Source organism: Hylobates moloch, unplaced genomic scaffold (assembly GCF_009828535.3).
Source record: "Hylobates moloch isolate HMO894 unplaced genomic scaffold, HMol_V3 SCAFFOLD_4, whole genome shotgun sequence".
In the NCBI taxonomy this organism is placed as follows: Eukaryota; Metazoa; Chordata; class Mammalia; order Primates; family Hylobatidae; genus Hylobates; species Hylobates moloch.
The window spans coordinates 136,501,658-136,516,534 of NW_026652279.1; the positions used below are offsets into that span (position 1 = coordinate 136,501,658).

Below are 14,877 nucleotides of genomic sequence, written 5' to 3' on the forward strand. Positions count from 1 at the left end.
TCCTTCAATCATAGCATCATAGCATTTAGTCTGTTAAAATGGCTAACCTTCAAGTTTCTGGTTTTCTTTTTCCATTCGAAGTAACAAGATTTGTTGGTGTATAGCTTTTCTCCACAAGCTCCTCAGTTCTTTTGATTTCTTTCTTTCTTCAATCTTTTCTGGGTCATCCTCTCCAGACAGAAATATAACCAGCGGTTCCTCCTCCATGGTTGGAGAGAGGGGGGACAGTGGCAGCAGCTCGTTCCTGTCCAATCCATCTGCAGAGAAGAACACAGTGAGAGGCATTCCTTAGCAGTAACCCAGACTACCCAAGTTTTTGTAGAATTCACATTCTCATCTGATCTTCTACACTTAAAAGTGTCACAAAGCTGCTTTCCCTGTAACTTAGTTTCTGGAGCTAATATTTAAGTAAATTCACTAGACTGAATTCCCCTTCCAGATTTCCCTGTCATGATGAAACAGAAGCATAGGTCATTTTACCACTTCTTCTTTCCACCCAAAGAGCTCTGTAAGATAGGTGCCCCAAAACTAACTGGCCTCTCCTGGGTCCAACACTTCTGCAATTTACTTACGTATATTCTCTGGCTGTGACAAACAAGAAGAGTATGTGGCTAGGTATCAGTGATCTCCGAAGGTCTACGTCGATCATCAGAATCTGTCAGGAGCATAGCCACTGAGCAATGCTGGGCCTCTCCTGGCTGAGCATAGTACTCCCCCTGCTCATTCCTCCTGAAACACCTTTTTCTCTTTCTTTTTCAATTTTTATTTTAGGTTCAAGGGGTCCATGTGCAGGTTTGCTACATGAGTAAATTATGTGACTCTGGAGTACGATGTACAAATGAAATGACTTCGCCACCCAGGTAGTGAGCATAGTACCTGAGTTCAATCCTCATCCTCCTCCCACCCTCCACCCTCAAGGGGGTCCTGGTGTCTAATGTTCCCTTCTTTGTTTCTATGTGTACTCAGTGTTTAGCTCCTGCTTACAAGTGAGAACATGCAGTATTTGGTTTTCTGCTCCTGTGTTAATTCTTAGGATAATAACCTCCAGCTACACCCATGTGGCTCCAAAGGACATGATTTCATTATTTTTCATGGCTGTGCAGTATTCCATGTGCAACACTCCCTTAACAGGTGACTCATTCTCTCCCTTCCTACTGCCAATGATTTTCCTATTAACAACCACGATCACATCTCTTAAAACATTTCAATGGTTGCTTATATCCCAAGAACAAATTGGGACTAGCATTTAAGTTTCTTCAGATTCTGGTCTCCACTCAGATTTCCAGCCTCATATCTCAATCTCCTTTTCTTTGCATCCATCATGCTGAATTTCTCATGATTCTCTGATCTGCAAAGTTCACTCAAATGACTCCAAAGCTTCGTCATTCCATCCTTCTAAAGCATGGTTCTTCCAGCAATGAGTTTAAATAAACATCTAATTGTTCTGTGAAGCTTTTTCTGACCACCTCAGGCAGAGTTAACTTCATCTTTAGTAATACCAGTTGTTTTCTTCTATTTTCTTCTTTAATATATTCATTGACCTCTGCCTTTACTCTTATTATTTACTTCCATACGTTTTACTGTTATTGTTTTAAAATTTTAATACCTGGCTCTTTTACTAGCTTTTTGAGTTGAACACTCAGTATATTTTTGGCCTTCTTGATTTTATATAAAAATCATGGCTTTTAACTGCTCCCTAGATCCATTTCAATAGGTAAGGCTCCAATCATCGAATTTTCTTCCTTCTAGCTTCTAAGAGTAGTTTTCTATTCCCAAACACATGTCATTCTACTTGTCTTCTAATCCTTGATTTCTTTCTTTTATTGGCATTGTGGTCAGAGAATATTTGTATAAATGATTATGGTTATCTGGATTTCAGAAAGATTTACTTAAAAATCTTTGTGGACAGGTACATAATTACATTTTATGAATGTTCCAAGTGTGCTAAAAATGAATGAGTTTTCTCCATAGGAGGCGAAGTTCTCTATAAATATTAGGTCACGCTTATTCACTTGTGTTACTCAAATAGTATTTATATTTAATTTCTAAAGATGAATATGTTAAAATCTCCCACAGGAGCTATTAATTTAGTGATTTCATTCCAGAATTCTTTTAGGTGTTATTTTCTAGCTCTCAAAGCTACATCATTATGTATGTTCTCATGATTGTTCTATCTGTTTGTTTACTGTTACATGTGCTTGCCTCTTTGGATGCTTTTGCTTTAGTTTAATAGGTCAATTACTCAAAGAGAGCTGCCTGTGCTCTCTTTTGCTCAGTATTTGCCTAGTGTATTGTACACACTCCATTATTGCTCAATATTTCTATGTCAGTTTGTTTTATGTGTGGCTCTTATAAAAGGCTATGTTGCTTTTCTAATAATAAAAAGATCTTTGGAAGCTGAGGAAAGATGATTGCTTGAGCCCAGGAGTTCAAGGCTACAGTGAGCTATGATTACACCACTGCAACCCCAGCCTGGGCAAGGCCCAATCTCTGTCAAAAAAAAAGAAAAAGAAAAAAGAAAAAGAGAGGAGAGGAGAGGAGAGGGAAAAGAAAGAAGACATACAGCTTCTTTCCTAGCACTATCATAGTTCCGTCTACCTTGTGGAGTAGGCCCAAGTACAGGTTTTTGGAAACTCTCTCACTCATTCATTCATTCCACAAGCAGGTATTGAATGCCTAATGTTTTCTAATGATACCTGAAAGAGAAACCACTGTATCACAAACAGAAAGTTATTTCTATACTATAATCACGTAAATCTCTTTACACACAGCATGTGCATTCCATTAGCTAATTTCTGACACTCAGAGGGATAAATTCCTTAGGGAGTACCACACAGACCTTGCTGTTGCATTGCTGAGGGAGATTTGTTCATGGGAGAAGCAACCCTGAGGAAAATGCGCTGCCGCCAGGAGATCCGGCGAGGAGTGACAGAGGTTCCTCCCACACTTAGGGACTCATTGCTGCAGGTAGATGAGGTCCTTTTTCTCCCTTCTCCATCACTGTTGAAAGCAAATAAACATATCACTTATAAGGAGAGCTGCACATCATGGCACTTCACAACCAACTGGTAGCACAAGCCATTCACAAGTTCTGTCATGGGCAAGCACAAGCCACAGGCAACATGGAGCAATGCGTCACCAGGCACACTAGTCACCCAGACCACCACATCCTGGGGAAACAGCAATCTAGGCCACAGCCCAGTCAAGAGAAGCTCCCCTGTTTCTACTCATTCCTTAGCAGCCAACCAGTCCTAGTTCTAATCTGAGGAACAGAAACACTTATAAGGAGGAGTACAGGTTGCTTAAGTCATGAATTCATGCTTTGCTAAGGAAATAACATGAATAGCTTACTCGAAACAAGGTAAATATTCCATAAAAGGCTCACAAAGAGCTTTTGTTAGAGCTCTTATAGAACAAGTCAATAAAGACTGTTTCTAATTGCCTATGACTGTTAAGATCTGTCTCTGAACAGTCAGCTACCAATAGTTGGATCATGGCAGAAGATAACCTGAATATAAGCAGAACAGTCAACCTTGGGATTATTCGTAGGTGATACACTAAGAAAAAACTGGGGTCAAATAAGATTGGATGGCTAAGTTTAAAAATAGATCTTTTTATATTTTTATTGATTTATTTATTTTGTGAGATAAGGTCTCATTTTTTCACCCAGGCTGGAGTGCAGTGGCAAAATCACAGCTTATTGCAGCCTGGACCTCCTAGGCTCAAGAGATCCTCCCGCCTCAGCATCCCAAGTAGCTGGGACTACAGGTGCACGCCACCACACCTGGCTATTTTTTTAAAAAAATCTTCGTAGAGACAGGGTCCCACTGTGTTGCCCAGTCTGGTCTCAAACTCCTGCGCTCAAGCAATTCTCCTGTCTCAGCTCCCAAAGTGCCGGGATTACAGGCATGAGGCACCACACCTAGACTGTTAAAAAATGTTAACAGATTTCTTCATAGCAGAACTTGTTAGAGACTGTTAATACACTGGCATGAATTGTACCTCTCCAACAGGGAAACAGTGTATAGAAATTCCCCAACTTATTGAAATTAATTGACTCTAGAATCACCTCCCTCAATTTCTGAGGGGCAGGGAGTAGTGTCACATCATTCTATATTAGCGTATATGAAAATGCTCCTCTATTGTAAAAATTTCATTTCCTAGAAAAGAACACTTTGAGTTATGCTAGGCCTATCTGCAAAAAAAGGTCAGTATAACTCAAAATTATTTTTGAGACCAACTATATTTGCTGCTGGAAGACCTCACAATAATTGTTGCTGTTAGTGGCAGGAATATCTTACATTTTTAAGTTTCACAGTCTGAGTTTGCCTAAGAGAATGATAAGGATACCAATATTTACAGATGATGATACCAACAAATGAAGGTATAAGACTTTTGATGGAATCAAAAAGGTCATTGCTGAGGTCAGAAATAAAGCTCAGCAAGAACAGCCACTCTCAGATACTCAAAGGAACTCAATAGTGTTGAAGCAATTAATAGTGAGAAGAGCAATTCAGCATCTGCCTATCATATCTTTATTTACTCAGGCAATTCAGTTAGTTCTAGTCTGGATCTATTTTATGGAAACATTACTTCTGGATTGGCTAAATTAAAGTTAAAAAAAAGACTTCTGAGCTGCTATGCAGACAGTAAGTATTACGATGTAATACTTTAGAAAGTACAGTACTTGATACACATATCTCAATATAGTCAAACTCTGGTTATTACGCACCCTGGATAACATTATAACCCTAATATGTGTCCACTGTTCAAAACTCCTGAGGCAGTGGCCAGGCGCGGTGGCTCACCACCTGTAAACCCAGAACTTTGAGAGGCCGAGGCAGGTGGATAACCTGAGGTCAGGAGTTCAAGAGCAGCATGGCCAACATAGTGAAACCCTGTCTCGACTAAAAATACAAAAAAAAAAAAAAAAAAATTAGTTGGGCATAGTAGCAGGCGCCTGTAATCCCACCTGCTTAGGAGGCTGAGGCACAAGGTTCTCTTGAACCCGGGAGGCAGAGGTTGCAGTGAGCCGAGAATGCACCACTGCACTTTAGCCTGGGCAACAGAGTGAGACTCCATCCCAAAATAAAATTATAATTAAATTAAAAAAAAAAAAACTCCGTGAGGCTGGGCACAGTGGCTCACACCTGTAATTCCAGCACTTTGGGAGGCCGAGGCAGGCAGATCACTTGAGGTCAGGAGTTTGAGAACAGCCTGGCCAACACGGCAAAATCCTGTCTCTACTGAAAATACAAAAATTAGCCAGGTGTGGTGGTGCACGCCTGTAATCCCAGCTACTCAGGAGGCTGAGGTGGGAGAATCACTTGAACCCAGGAGGCAGAGGTTGCAGTGAGCCGAGATCACACCCCTGCACTCCAGCCTGAGCAACAGGGCAAGACTCTGTCTCAAAAACAAAACAAAACAAAAAACCAACAAAACCTTCCTGAATATTGAATATATATACATTTGCTTTTACTTGCACTTTGAAAAACATTAACGCAAGTATTTCCCTTTTAAAAATATAATTCGAATGTTCTATATATAATAGTTACAACCCAATAAATACTGTTGAAGTACTCATTATCTTCATTTTCGTAACATGATCTTGCTGGCAGTTATTTGCTAAATGCCCAGTTCATAGGTATATTTCTAGCTTGTAGTGTAGTAATGGGTAAATAATAAGCACTCAATAATATCTACTGAATAAATTAATATTTTATAAAACTAAATGAAATATTAACTCAGAAGGTTAAGTGAAACAGACAAAAATATTGGCTAGGCTAACATGTCAGGAATAAATAAAAGATCGACCTTCTTAAAACCCTTTATTGGGAGTCAAGTCCTAATAGCTTTGTTTTTCTAAAATATGTTCTGAACTGTTGATGGCACTGGCAGGTATTGACCATGACAATTCTGTTAATAAACAACAAAAAGCTTATTTTTTTTTCTAGTAAGTGTTATTCCTTTCCTACATAAAGCCATCTAATTTATACTTTAAGCTTGGAAAGCTAAAGGAAATACTTATTTAAAAGCACTATTTCAATGCTCCACAGGGCAAAAGATCAACAAATACTAATTTAGCTTGACTTTTTTAGTGCTCTAACAAACCAGAGTTGACCAAATCAAAGGATTCTGAAATGTTTATATTTTAATGCTGGAATTAATACAGCTTTCAAGGATCACCTTCCAATTCACTGCTAATGACATATCAAGTGTTTAGAAGGTACTAAAAATAAAACTGAGTTGTACCCATATCAGTTTCATGATTGCCCGTAAAATACAAAGTTTGAGGGGCAATATGTTATAAAAGAGGTGCATACAGTATTTACATTAGCCCACTGATACATATTCAGAAATTTCATAAAGCTAAAATTTTAAATCCTTTAATATAAACTGCCCAATGACAAATTTTTCTCCCATGTCTCGAATTTAATGACTAGTAATAAGCCAAAAAATTAGCAGTCAAAATAGAAGATAATAATATACTGAAAAGAAGAACTTACATAACAAACCATTGACCCTTTATCTTGTACTAAAAATCAACATCTTGAAAAAGCAGTTGGTTGCTGAGATGTGACAAAAGCAGCTCTGCTTTTAATAAGAGAAGATCTGTATTCAGAAGTCAAGTTCCCAATAAACATTTAAGCAGTCAGTGCAATTATGCAACTTATAGCAGTTTCCTATTTGATTTACATTTAGTCAGCAATCTGACATTCTTAAGGTGGCAACTGAAAGAATCAAAACCAAATGAAACACTGCATCAAAATTCCTATAACCCAACTCGGAAACTACACTGGGATGGGGGTGGAGGGAGTTTATTTCTTTTGGTTTATTTGTTTTTTCATTACAACATTAGTTATCACATTAAACTTAGGTAAGAAAGCATAATGTCTACCTTTTGAGTAAAAATAAAAACAAAACAACGTGATGTTTACTGTAGTAATAATAATAAAGCTAAGACTCTCAGCACATACTTCATGCCAGGTATCGATTGTTCTAACATTTTACAAGTACGAATTAATTTCATCCTCACAGCAACCTTACAATGTAGGTGTCATTACTACTTCCATTGTTGGGGACAATACTAAAGTAGAAAGAGGCTAAGTAACTTGCCCACAGTCACACAGATAATAAAGTGAAGGAACCAGGATGCAAACCTAGGTGGTCCAGAATCCAGACATTAGGCACTGCAGCTTATCCTGCCAGTGTAAATACTCTTAGCATTAGTTCTGAACAAAGCTCTATAGGACCACAAAAACAAAGCTGTTGGGACCCCAGGATCCTCTGCATTTCTGGTGAAAAATTAAGTCTCCAAATGGGTACTTCTCTTTCCATTTTCTAATGGATTAATTTTATATCAACAGAGAAATAACTTCAGAGTACTATCAGGTGCTCGTTTATGTAAATGTCTCACTTCCTTTTCTTTGCTTTGAAGTAATTACATTCCAAAATGTATATATTTTTAACTGTAAATAGAAGGACCAAATAAAAAAACACCTTAATATAGTTGAATACACATACACTGGTATTTTAATCATCTTTACATTTTTTAAATGATGAAGCAAACTATAACCATTCCCTTATGTTTCCATAGAATCTTTTTCCTTCTTCTTTTGTATTTTGGAATCTAAACATTGTATTATAAAACTCCTTCCCAAGACTTATATTCAGGAAAAGTATTCTGTGCCAGCATTACCTCTATCAGAAATTGACAAAGTTAAAATGAATATCTAGGAAGGAAATATAACTTGGAGAACTCCCACCCATTTTTGACTGGTATATTGTATATATACTCCCTCTTACCACTCACCAGTTAATTAAGAACCACAATTTGTGAACACAAATTAAGACTTTATATGGGGAGAAAATGTCCTGGATTACACATATCCCCCAATATAGGATAGGGAGGCTATTTCCAAGTCCTTTGTATATAGGATCCATCAAATACTATAATATGAACTTGTCAAAGCTTCAAGATAATCTTTTAACATATCCTTGAACAAGCAGTTATAGCCTTCACCAGATCAACTCTTAAATTAACATCATACTTCTTATTTTAACATAGAAGTGTAATGTCTACTTGCCTGCTTTAAAAGAATTCATTGACTATTGTACAGAATGGAGATGCTCTAATGACCACTCACAGAGACTCAACTTTAAAAAGGACATAGTCATATTTTACTTCCTGCCAGGGCAACACAGATATACTTTGCACAAAGGCAAACTCTTCTGTCAGGACCAGTCTTGCAAAGGTGGTGTTATAATGAGCAGCAACCTGCCTCCTATCCCCCAACCCTCTGGCACCCAGTTGAAACTCCCAGCATCTGCACTTCAGCCTGAATGACACAGCAAGACTCTATCTCTGAAGTCTGAAAAAATGACCAAACACTGGCTAAATCTATATCTAAATCACAATGAATTCAACATAAGATAGATACCAAAACTTGATTAGTGTGATAGCAACTATTGAACCGACAGCTGAAAAAGCTTTCTCTTTGTAAGCCTTAAGAAATGCTAAGTAAAACAACATAGAAATGAAACCATATTTTTTCTACAGGATGCACAGTATGATTTAACTCATAATTGCATCAGGTGCACTAACAGTTTATATAGGTTCTGGCTTTTAACTGTGTACATGTTTGTTATCCTATGGAAAATCTTTACTAATTAAATAAAATTGAGATTAAACTATTCTAGTGGAAATCAATATATAGTATTTGACCTATGAGTCAAAAGAGACAGATTAGTCAGTGGAACAACGTGTAGATAAAAGAAGCAGAAAAACAAAGAGTTTTATTTCCTAAACTCTACACACTGCAGATTTTAAGAAAATAAGTTTAGTATATTGGAATTTAAAACATCTCTGGGTATCTCATGTTTATTTATATTCTTATGACCTAAGCTGAAAAAAAATCCAGCAAAATATAAAACCTCTTTGGAGTTCAATCTAACCACGTGTAAAATAAGGAAATCGTAGGCTAGATTAACTCTAAAGTAATTAACAGAGCTAATTCCATACCTAAAAGGACACAAGGCAGAACTAACATTTCCATTAGGCTTTTAAGAATAGGTAAGAAGTATTATTTAAATGGTCTTACACCTAACCATGACTGAGACTTGCCAATTACAAGTCTCAAAAAAGTCACTTTTTAATCTTATCATTGTTGCCAAAATAATTTTCTGAGGATTTTTTCTCCTTGAACATCTCATTCTAGTGCAACACTTAATATTATATTTTTACTCTAGCTACAAAGAAATCTAAATAGTGGCCCCAAATAGGAAGATGGGTATGTATCTTTTTCACTGCGCTCATGAAAAAAGCAACATGTAGAAACTGGAATAAAGCAGAGGACAGTTATTTGCAGTGGTTGTTAGCAGTGATTCTGGATGTTCACCACAAAAAAACATGTGAGTCGAGAGATGTCAACACAGATGTGGTCAAACTTCCATAATAAGGAACTAGGTGTTTCCTGTGTCCAGACAAATGGGAGGTCTGAACGGCTTTAGCACTGTCTCAAAGTGACCAACGTGACAGGACTTTAGGTGAACAGAAACAGACAAATAATCCTCTTTAGGTGAAAGGTAGATTCAATTTTGTGAGTATGTTTCTTTTAGAATGCTCATTTCTGCATCTTCTTGGCATTTGGAATAAACTCCACTTAGGCACATATGTACCCCCTAACTAGCAAATTCACTTGTATTAATTTAAAATTAAAATTAGGCTTTGGCTGAAGGCCACAGCACAGCTCTAAGGAAATTTCAGCATGGAATAGAGTAGAAACAGGATTTCTGTCTGCAGTCAACATTTTACATGGTAATTCATGGTCTTTGATTAAACCAAGGGTCACATTTTCCCTACTATATAGCTCTCAGAGCACTCAGAAAGATGGCATGCATTCAGGAGACAAACAAAACCGCTTTTTAAACTAATGATGATGTTCAGTTGGAAGAATCTGTGAATTTTTTTTAATAAAAATATGTAGACCTCTAATCACCTTGATTCTGAAGCAGTGTCTTGTCTGGTACAACAGGAAAACAAGGAATGGAATTAGCACACACAAAGAGAAATATGTCCAAATCAGGATTCAGAATAAAAGGCATTCCCATAAGTCATCAATAAGTCATGGTAAGGTTACTTCAATAATGAACCACAATGAATAATTATATCATTTTTTTTAACTGAATACAAGAGAAATATAGAACAAAAACTATACCACAAAGTACTTCATCATCAAAGCTTTTATTTTCTCATTGAAAAGTTTTATCAGTAAATAGAAGTAATATCTATCATTTACTTTTTTTTTGACTGTCATTTACTTCTGAGCAATGAATTTCAACATAAATAAATTTTTAAGTACAGGCTTAAAACCTGAGAAGCAATTGTAAAAAGTAACAAATACGCCTGTGATAATATTTAATAAACAGATGTTATAAAAATATACCATATCATTATATAAAATTATAGTTTACTAAACAATGAAATAACATTAAATGTTGAAAAATTAATTCAAAGTGAGGTAAAAGAAAAAATACATTCCCTCTCCTCTATCATTCCAGTTATGTACCAATAAATCTACTAACCAACTATTAAAAAGATCTTTGCTCCTTTTTCTCAGCCTGCTTAAAAACAGTAACCTGTTTTCAATAATTCAGGATAGTGGTACTGGAAATGGATGCCTAATCTGAATTTAAAATTTCAAATTAATGTGCTTTTAAAAAAGTAATAGTAGGCTGGGTGCGGTGGCTCACGCCTGTAATCCCAGCACTTTGGGAGGCCAAGGCGGGCGGATCACGAGGTCAAGAGATCAAGACCATCTGGCTAACATGGTGAAACCCTATCTCTACTAAAAATACAAAAAAAAAAATTAGCTGGGCATGGTGGTTGGTGCCTGTAGTCCCAGCTACTCGGGAGGCTGAGGCAGGAGAATGGCGTGAACCCAGGAGGCGGAGCTTGCAGTGAGCCGAGACTGCATCACTGCACTGCAGCCTGGGCGACAGAGCAAGACTCTGTCTCAAAAAAAAAAAAAAAAAAAAGTAATAGCATTGTTAGCCTATCTCCTACACTACCCTATTCCCTACTTGACTATGCATATTTAGAGATCCATTTTATGCAACTAATAAGATATTAAGTACTCACCTGACAAGAAAATTATAACTGATAGTACTATGAACCTTCTCCCCTCACTATTCTGAATAGTTCTAGATATCATGGTAATTATGTGTACATGATATTCTCTCTAAAACAAGTGATAATGAGAATGTCGAGTTCAGAAACCACTGGGTTTCAGAAACCATGCTCTTGAATTGAATATCCTTTTTCTTAGGAAATACACCCTAAAGCATTAAGAGTAAAGGGACACGATGAATGCAACTTATTCACAAATGGCTTAGAATGAGGAAATACAGCTGTGCATATATATGTATATATATGTAAATGGACCAAAAATTATAAAACAAATGTAGCAAAATATAAAAAATTGATTAACCTGGATAAAGGGTTAACAGTAATCCTCTGCAATATTTCTGCAACTTTAGTATAAATTTGAAATTGTTTCAAAATACAAATTAAAAATTCTCTGATCTTCTAACTTGTACATTTAAGTTGAAGTGACTTACTAGTTGAGATAAACCAATTAAGAGAGCATTTTGTCCAACAATTTTACTACTGTGTAGATATTCATCAATAATGCATATGTAGGTACAATTAAAGACATGTATAATAATAGTGAAGACAGGACTCTTTTTGAAGCCAAAAACCTAGTAATAACCCATATGTCTATTCACCAGAGAATGGAAAAATTGAGATATATTAAATGGAATACTAAATAGCAATAAAATGAGTGAAATAAAATGCTCATTAAAACACGAATAAATCTCACAAATGAATGTCAGTGAAAGATGCGAGATAAAAGAATATAGGCTGTATCATTCCATTTATATAAAGTTCAAAACCAAGCACTGCTAATCTAGGATATCTGAGGTCAGCAGGGGGATGGTGATTAGATGGGGGACATGGGAGGAGCTGCAGGCATGCTGCTAGCATTCAATTTATTGACTAGGGTGAAGGAGAAATAGTGGTGTTCACTCTGTGATAATCCATTGAGCTGTGTGCTTTTCACTGGTGTCCTTTTCTGGGAAAACAATTTTTTAAGTACAATTTTGGCCTATTCATTTTATGCTATCAAACTTTCAAAGTGTAGAAAAGGGTACAAAGAAGTACTCTCTGATTTTTAGAATTGCACATAGCCAAGAAAACATTAAAACATACAGAAAACAAGGATTTTTTAAAGATCTTAGAAATTTAAAAGTTTGCCATATATTTCAATACAGCATTTAAAACAACACAGTTACAAAAAGGTGAAATTTTTCAATCCAAAACTAATGTGTATTTGCCCTTTGACTTCAAAATCCTTCTATTAGAATGAGGTATAGAGGGCTTTGGGAAGCTATTGGCAAAAATAATACATACAACTAAGCAGGAACTCCTGAAAGCAAATGAATAACCTTATATTAAACAATATGAACAATCTGTATAGACAGAAGCCCCCACTTTTGTGCTTTACATCCTAGTTATAGCTAACCTTTGATCTTCTTAATGGGTATTGCTACTTGTCACTTTCAGGCATGGTTCTCTCAGGAAGGAAACTGGGATTCTCCATATGCTCACTTTAACCAACATAACAATAAGAAAATGCAAATAGGTTTGGTTGAAAGTGTTGTATTCTTATTAGTAGGCAGTATTATAGAGATACGGCAAACTGATATCTTTATGTATATTCTTGGTTCTCTAAATTCGTTTCATATTCTATATATCTTATACTAGTTTTGTGGCTATTTCCTTTGAAATTTCTTCCATAAGGTCGTCCCTGAAAGCACTCTAAAGTAAATTCTTCATATACTTTCTTCACTGTGAATCAAATTCACTGTTTGAACATGACTTTGTACTAATTCAGAGGAAAGTTCAGGATGAAAATTATATTAATCCAGTATCAGTTATCTTTCTTAAAGTGAAAAAAAGGCACACATGCACAAAAGATCCTCAGGAATAATTCGAGGATTAGTCCAATTTAACTAGTGAGTGAGTGCTACCTAGTCATATGTTAACTTTTAGCATGTACTATGTCTAACAGAAATAGGCCAAAAGAATATCCAAGAAGATGTTAATGGCACACAGGCTAGTCAATAACACGTATTCCTCTCCTGACTACAAGAACTGCCAATTATCAAACAACAAGAAACAACCCAAATATCCATCAGCAAGAGAGTGGATAAAATGTAATGTATGAAATGGAATACTATACAGCAATAAAAGTGAATAAGTCAAGCTATACACAAAAACAAGAATGAATCTCACAAACATCTACGTCACCAACAAATTTAGAAAGGTTCCCAAGTAAGCCCACTACTTTCTAGAGGCTGCAGCACCCCACTAAGAATTTGAATGATCAATATTATTGCATGTATAATTTTAACTTTTTTTAAAAAAAAAGCAATTCTCCAAAAATCACTACATCTAATTTTGTGTTACTAAAAGAACAAGAATAAAATTTAACAGGCTATACATTTTCCATACTGGGGATAAAAACAAAACAAAATAGAATGTTCACAAGATTCAAGAGGTCCTTCACAGATCCCTCATGCTATCTAAGAGTTTCTATCTTGTAACCATTGTGCGATTTATATTGAGATCCGGAAAAGTCTGTCATTGAAAAATCAAAGAAATGCCTAGGAAATATTCTATATACTTAAAAATAAAGACATTATTGTATCTGTCAGTTTAGCACAGTTGTGTCAATCAGTGGCTTTTGGATTCCATTAAATATGTCTAGAAAGGCCAAGGAAAAAAAAAGGCACGATCAGGGAAGGTTCACTTAGTATATGTTAGCATCAGTTGTGCTAACAATACAAAGCTTAGACTCTGGAGTTTGAGAAAAAGAAACACACAACAAGCATAATTCAAAAAGATATCACATCATCAAAAAGCTTTGAAACTATTGGTTGAAAAAGTTTTCTTAATAAAATTAATTGGGATTGAAACCAATATATTAGAAACAGATTAGAACAAGCACAACACAAGGATGCATAAATGTCACTCCAAAATTAATAAACCACTTTTTAGTAACATATCAGTATATCACTGCAGAAAATTTTGCTTTGCAAACAGAGGACACTGATCTCACCTGATTTCATTTTCATACTGTGGGGACAGTCTACCTGAATTCTGGTAAAAGCTTTTCAGGAAAGAGGGGGCAGTGAAGGAAGGGGCAGAGAAGGAAGTGTGAAGACTTGGAAGACTGGAGGAAGAATTACTCTCCTTGTACATGCGTCGAACTGACGAAAGAGTGCTGAGTACAGAAAATACAGCAAATTTGTCTTAATTTATATTTTGGCAAAATCTTCATTCACTATGAAAAAGCATATAAACAGGTTCTTGCTATTAATTTAATCTTTCCTTTCAAGGCTCAGGGCTGGATCTTACATGAAAAAAAAAAGAAGCATGCAGTTCTCTATTTAGATAACTATGACCTAATTTCATTCCTTCACAATTTGAATTCCTTATCTATACAGTATGTCTGAGCATCTGTGTTTGTCTCTAAAAATTTCTTAACAACTTGAGGACAAAAAGTATTTGTTTTCACATGCAAAAGACACTTCAAGGGAAAAAAGTAGGAAAGCACAAATAATTACAGGAAACAAGTTCCAGAAGGAAAGACTGATTATCACTAGTTCAAAGACTTTGACTATTTTAAAGATATAAACCCTTCTAAATATTTAAGAACAACATGTTTGGTTGTTGGAAGTTATCATAATGCCTTTGGCTTAACAAACATTAATGTCCGTGTTCTTTCCTGAAGACAGTGGAATTGTGCCACT

General features: G+C 36.0%; 1 protein-coding gene across 2 annotated transcripts in view; it reads right to left on the bottom strand.

Annotated features, from left to right (window-relative positions):
• TBC1D4 (TBC1 domain family member 4) overlaps nucleotides 1–14,877 on the bottom strand; it is a 198,637-nt gene that overhangs the window by 25,478 nt on the left and 158,282 nt on the right. Inside the window, exons 11-14 of one of the 2 annotated variants that reach the window (XM_032151022.2) lie at nucleotides 14,184–14,348; nucleotides 9,999–10,022; nucleotides 2,840–3,000; nucleotides 48–257 (exon numbers count right to left, since the gene is read on the bottom strand). In XM_032151022.2, coding sequence (XP_032006913.1) covers nucleotides 48–257; nucleotides 2,840–3,000; nucleotides 9,999–10,022; nucleotides 14,184–14,348 — 560 coding nt within the window. The remainder of the gene's footprint in view (nucleotides 1–47; nucleotides 258–2,839; nucleotides 3,001–9,998; nucleotides 10,023–14,183; nucleotides 14,349–14,877) is intronic. The other variant, XM_032151019.2, reaches the window with a different exon arrangement.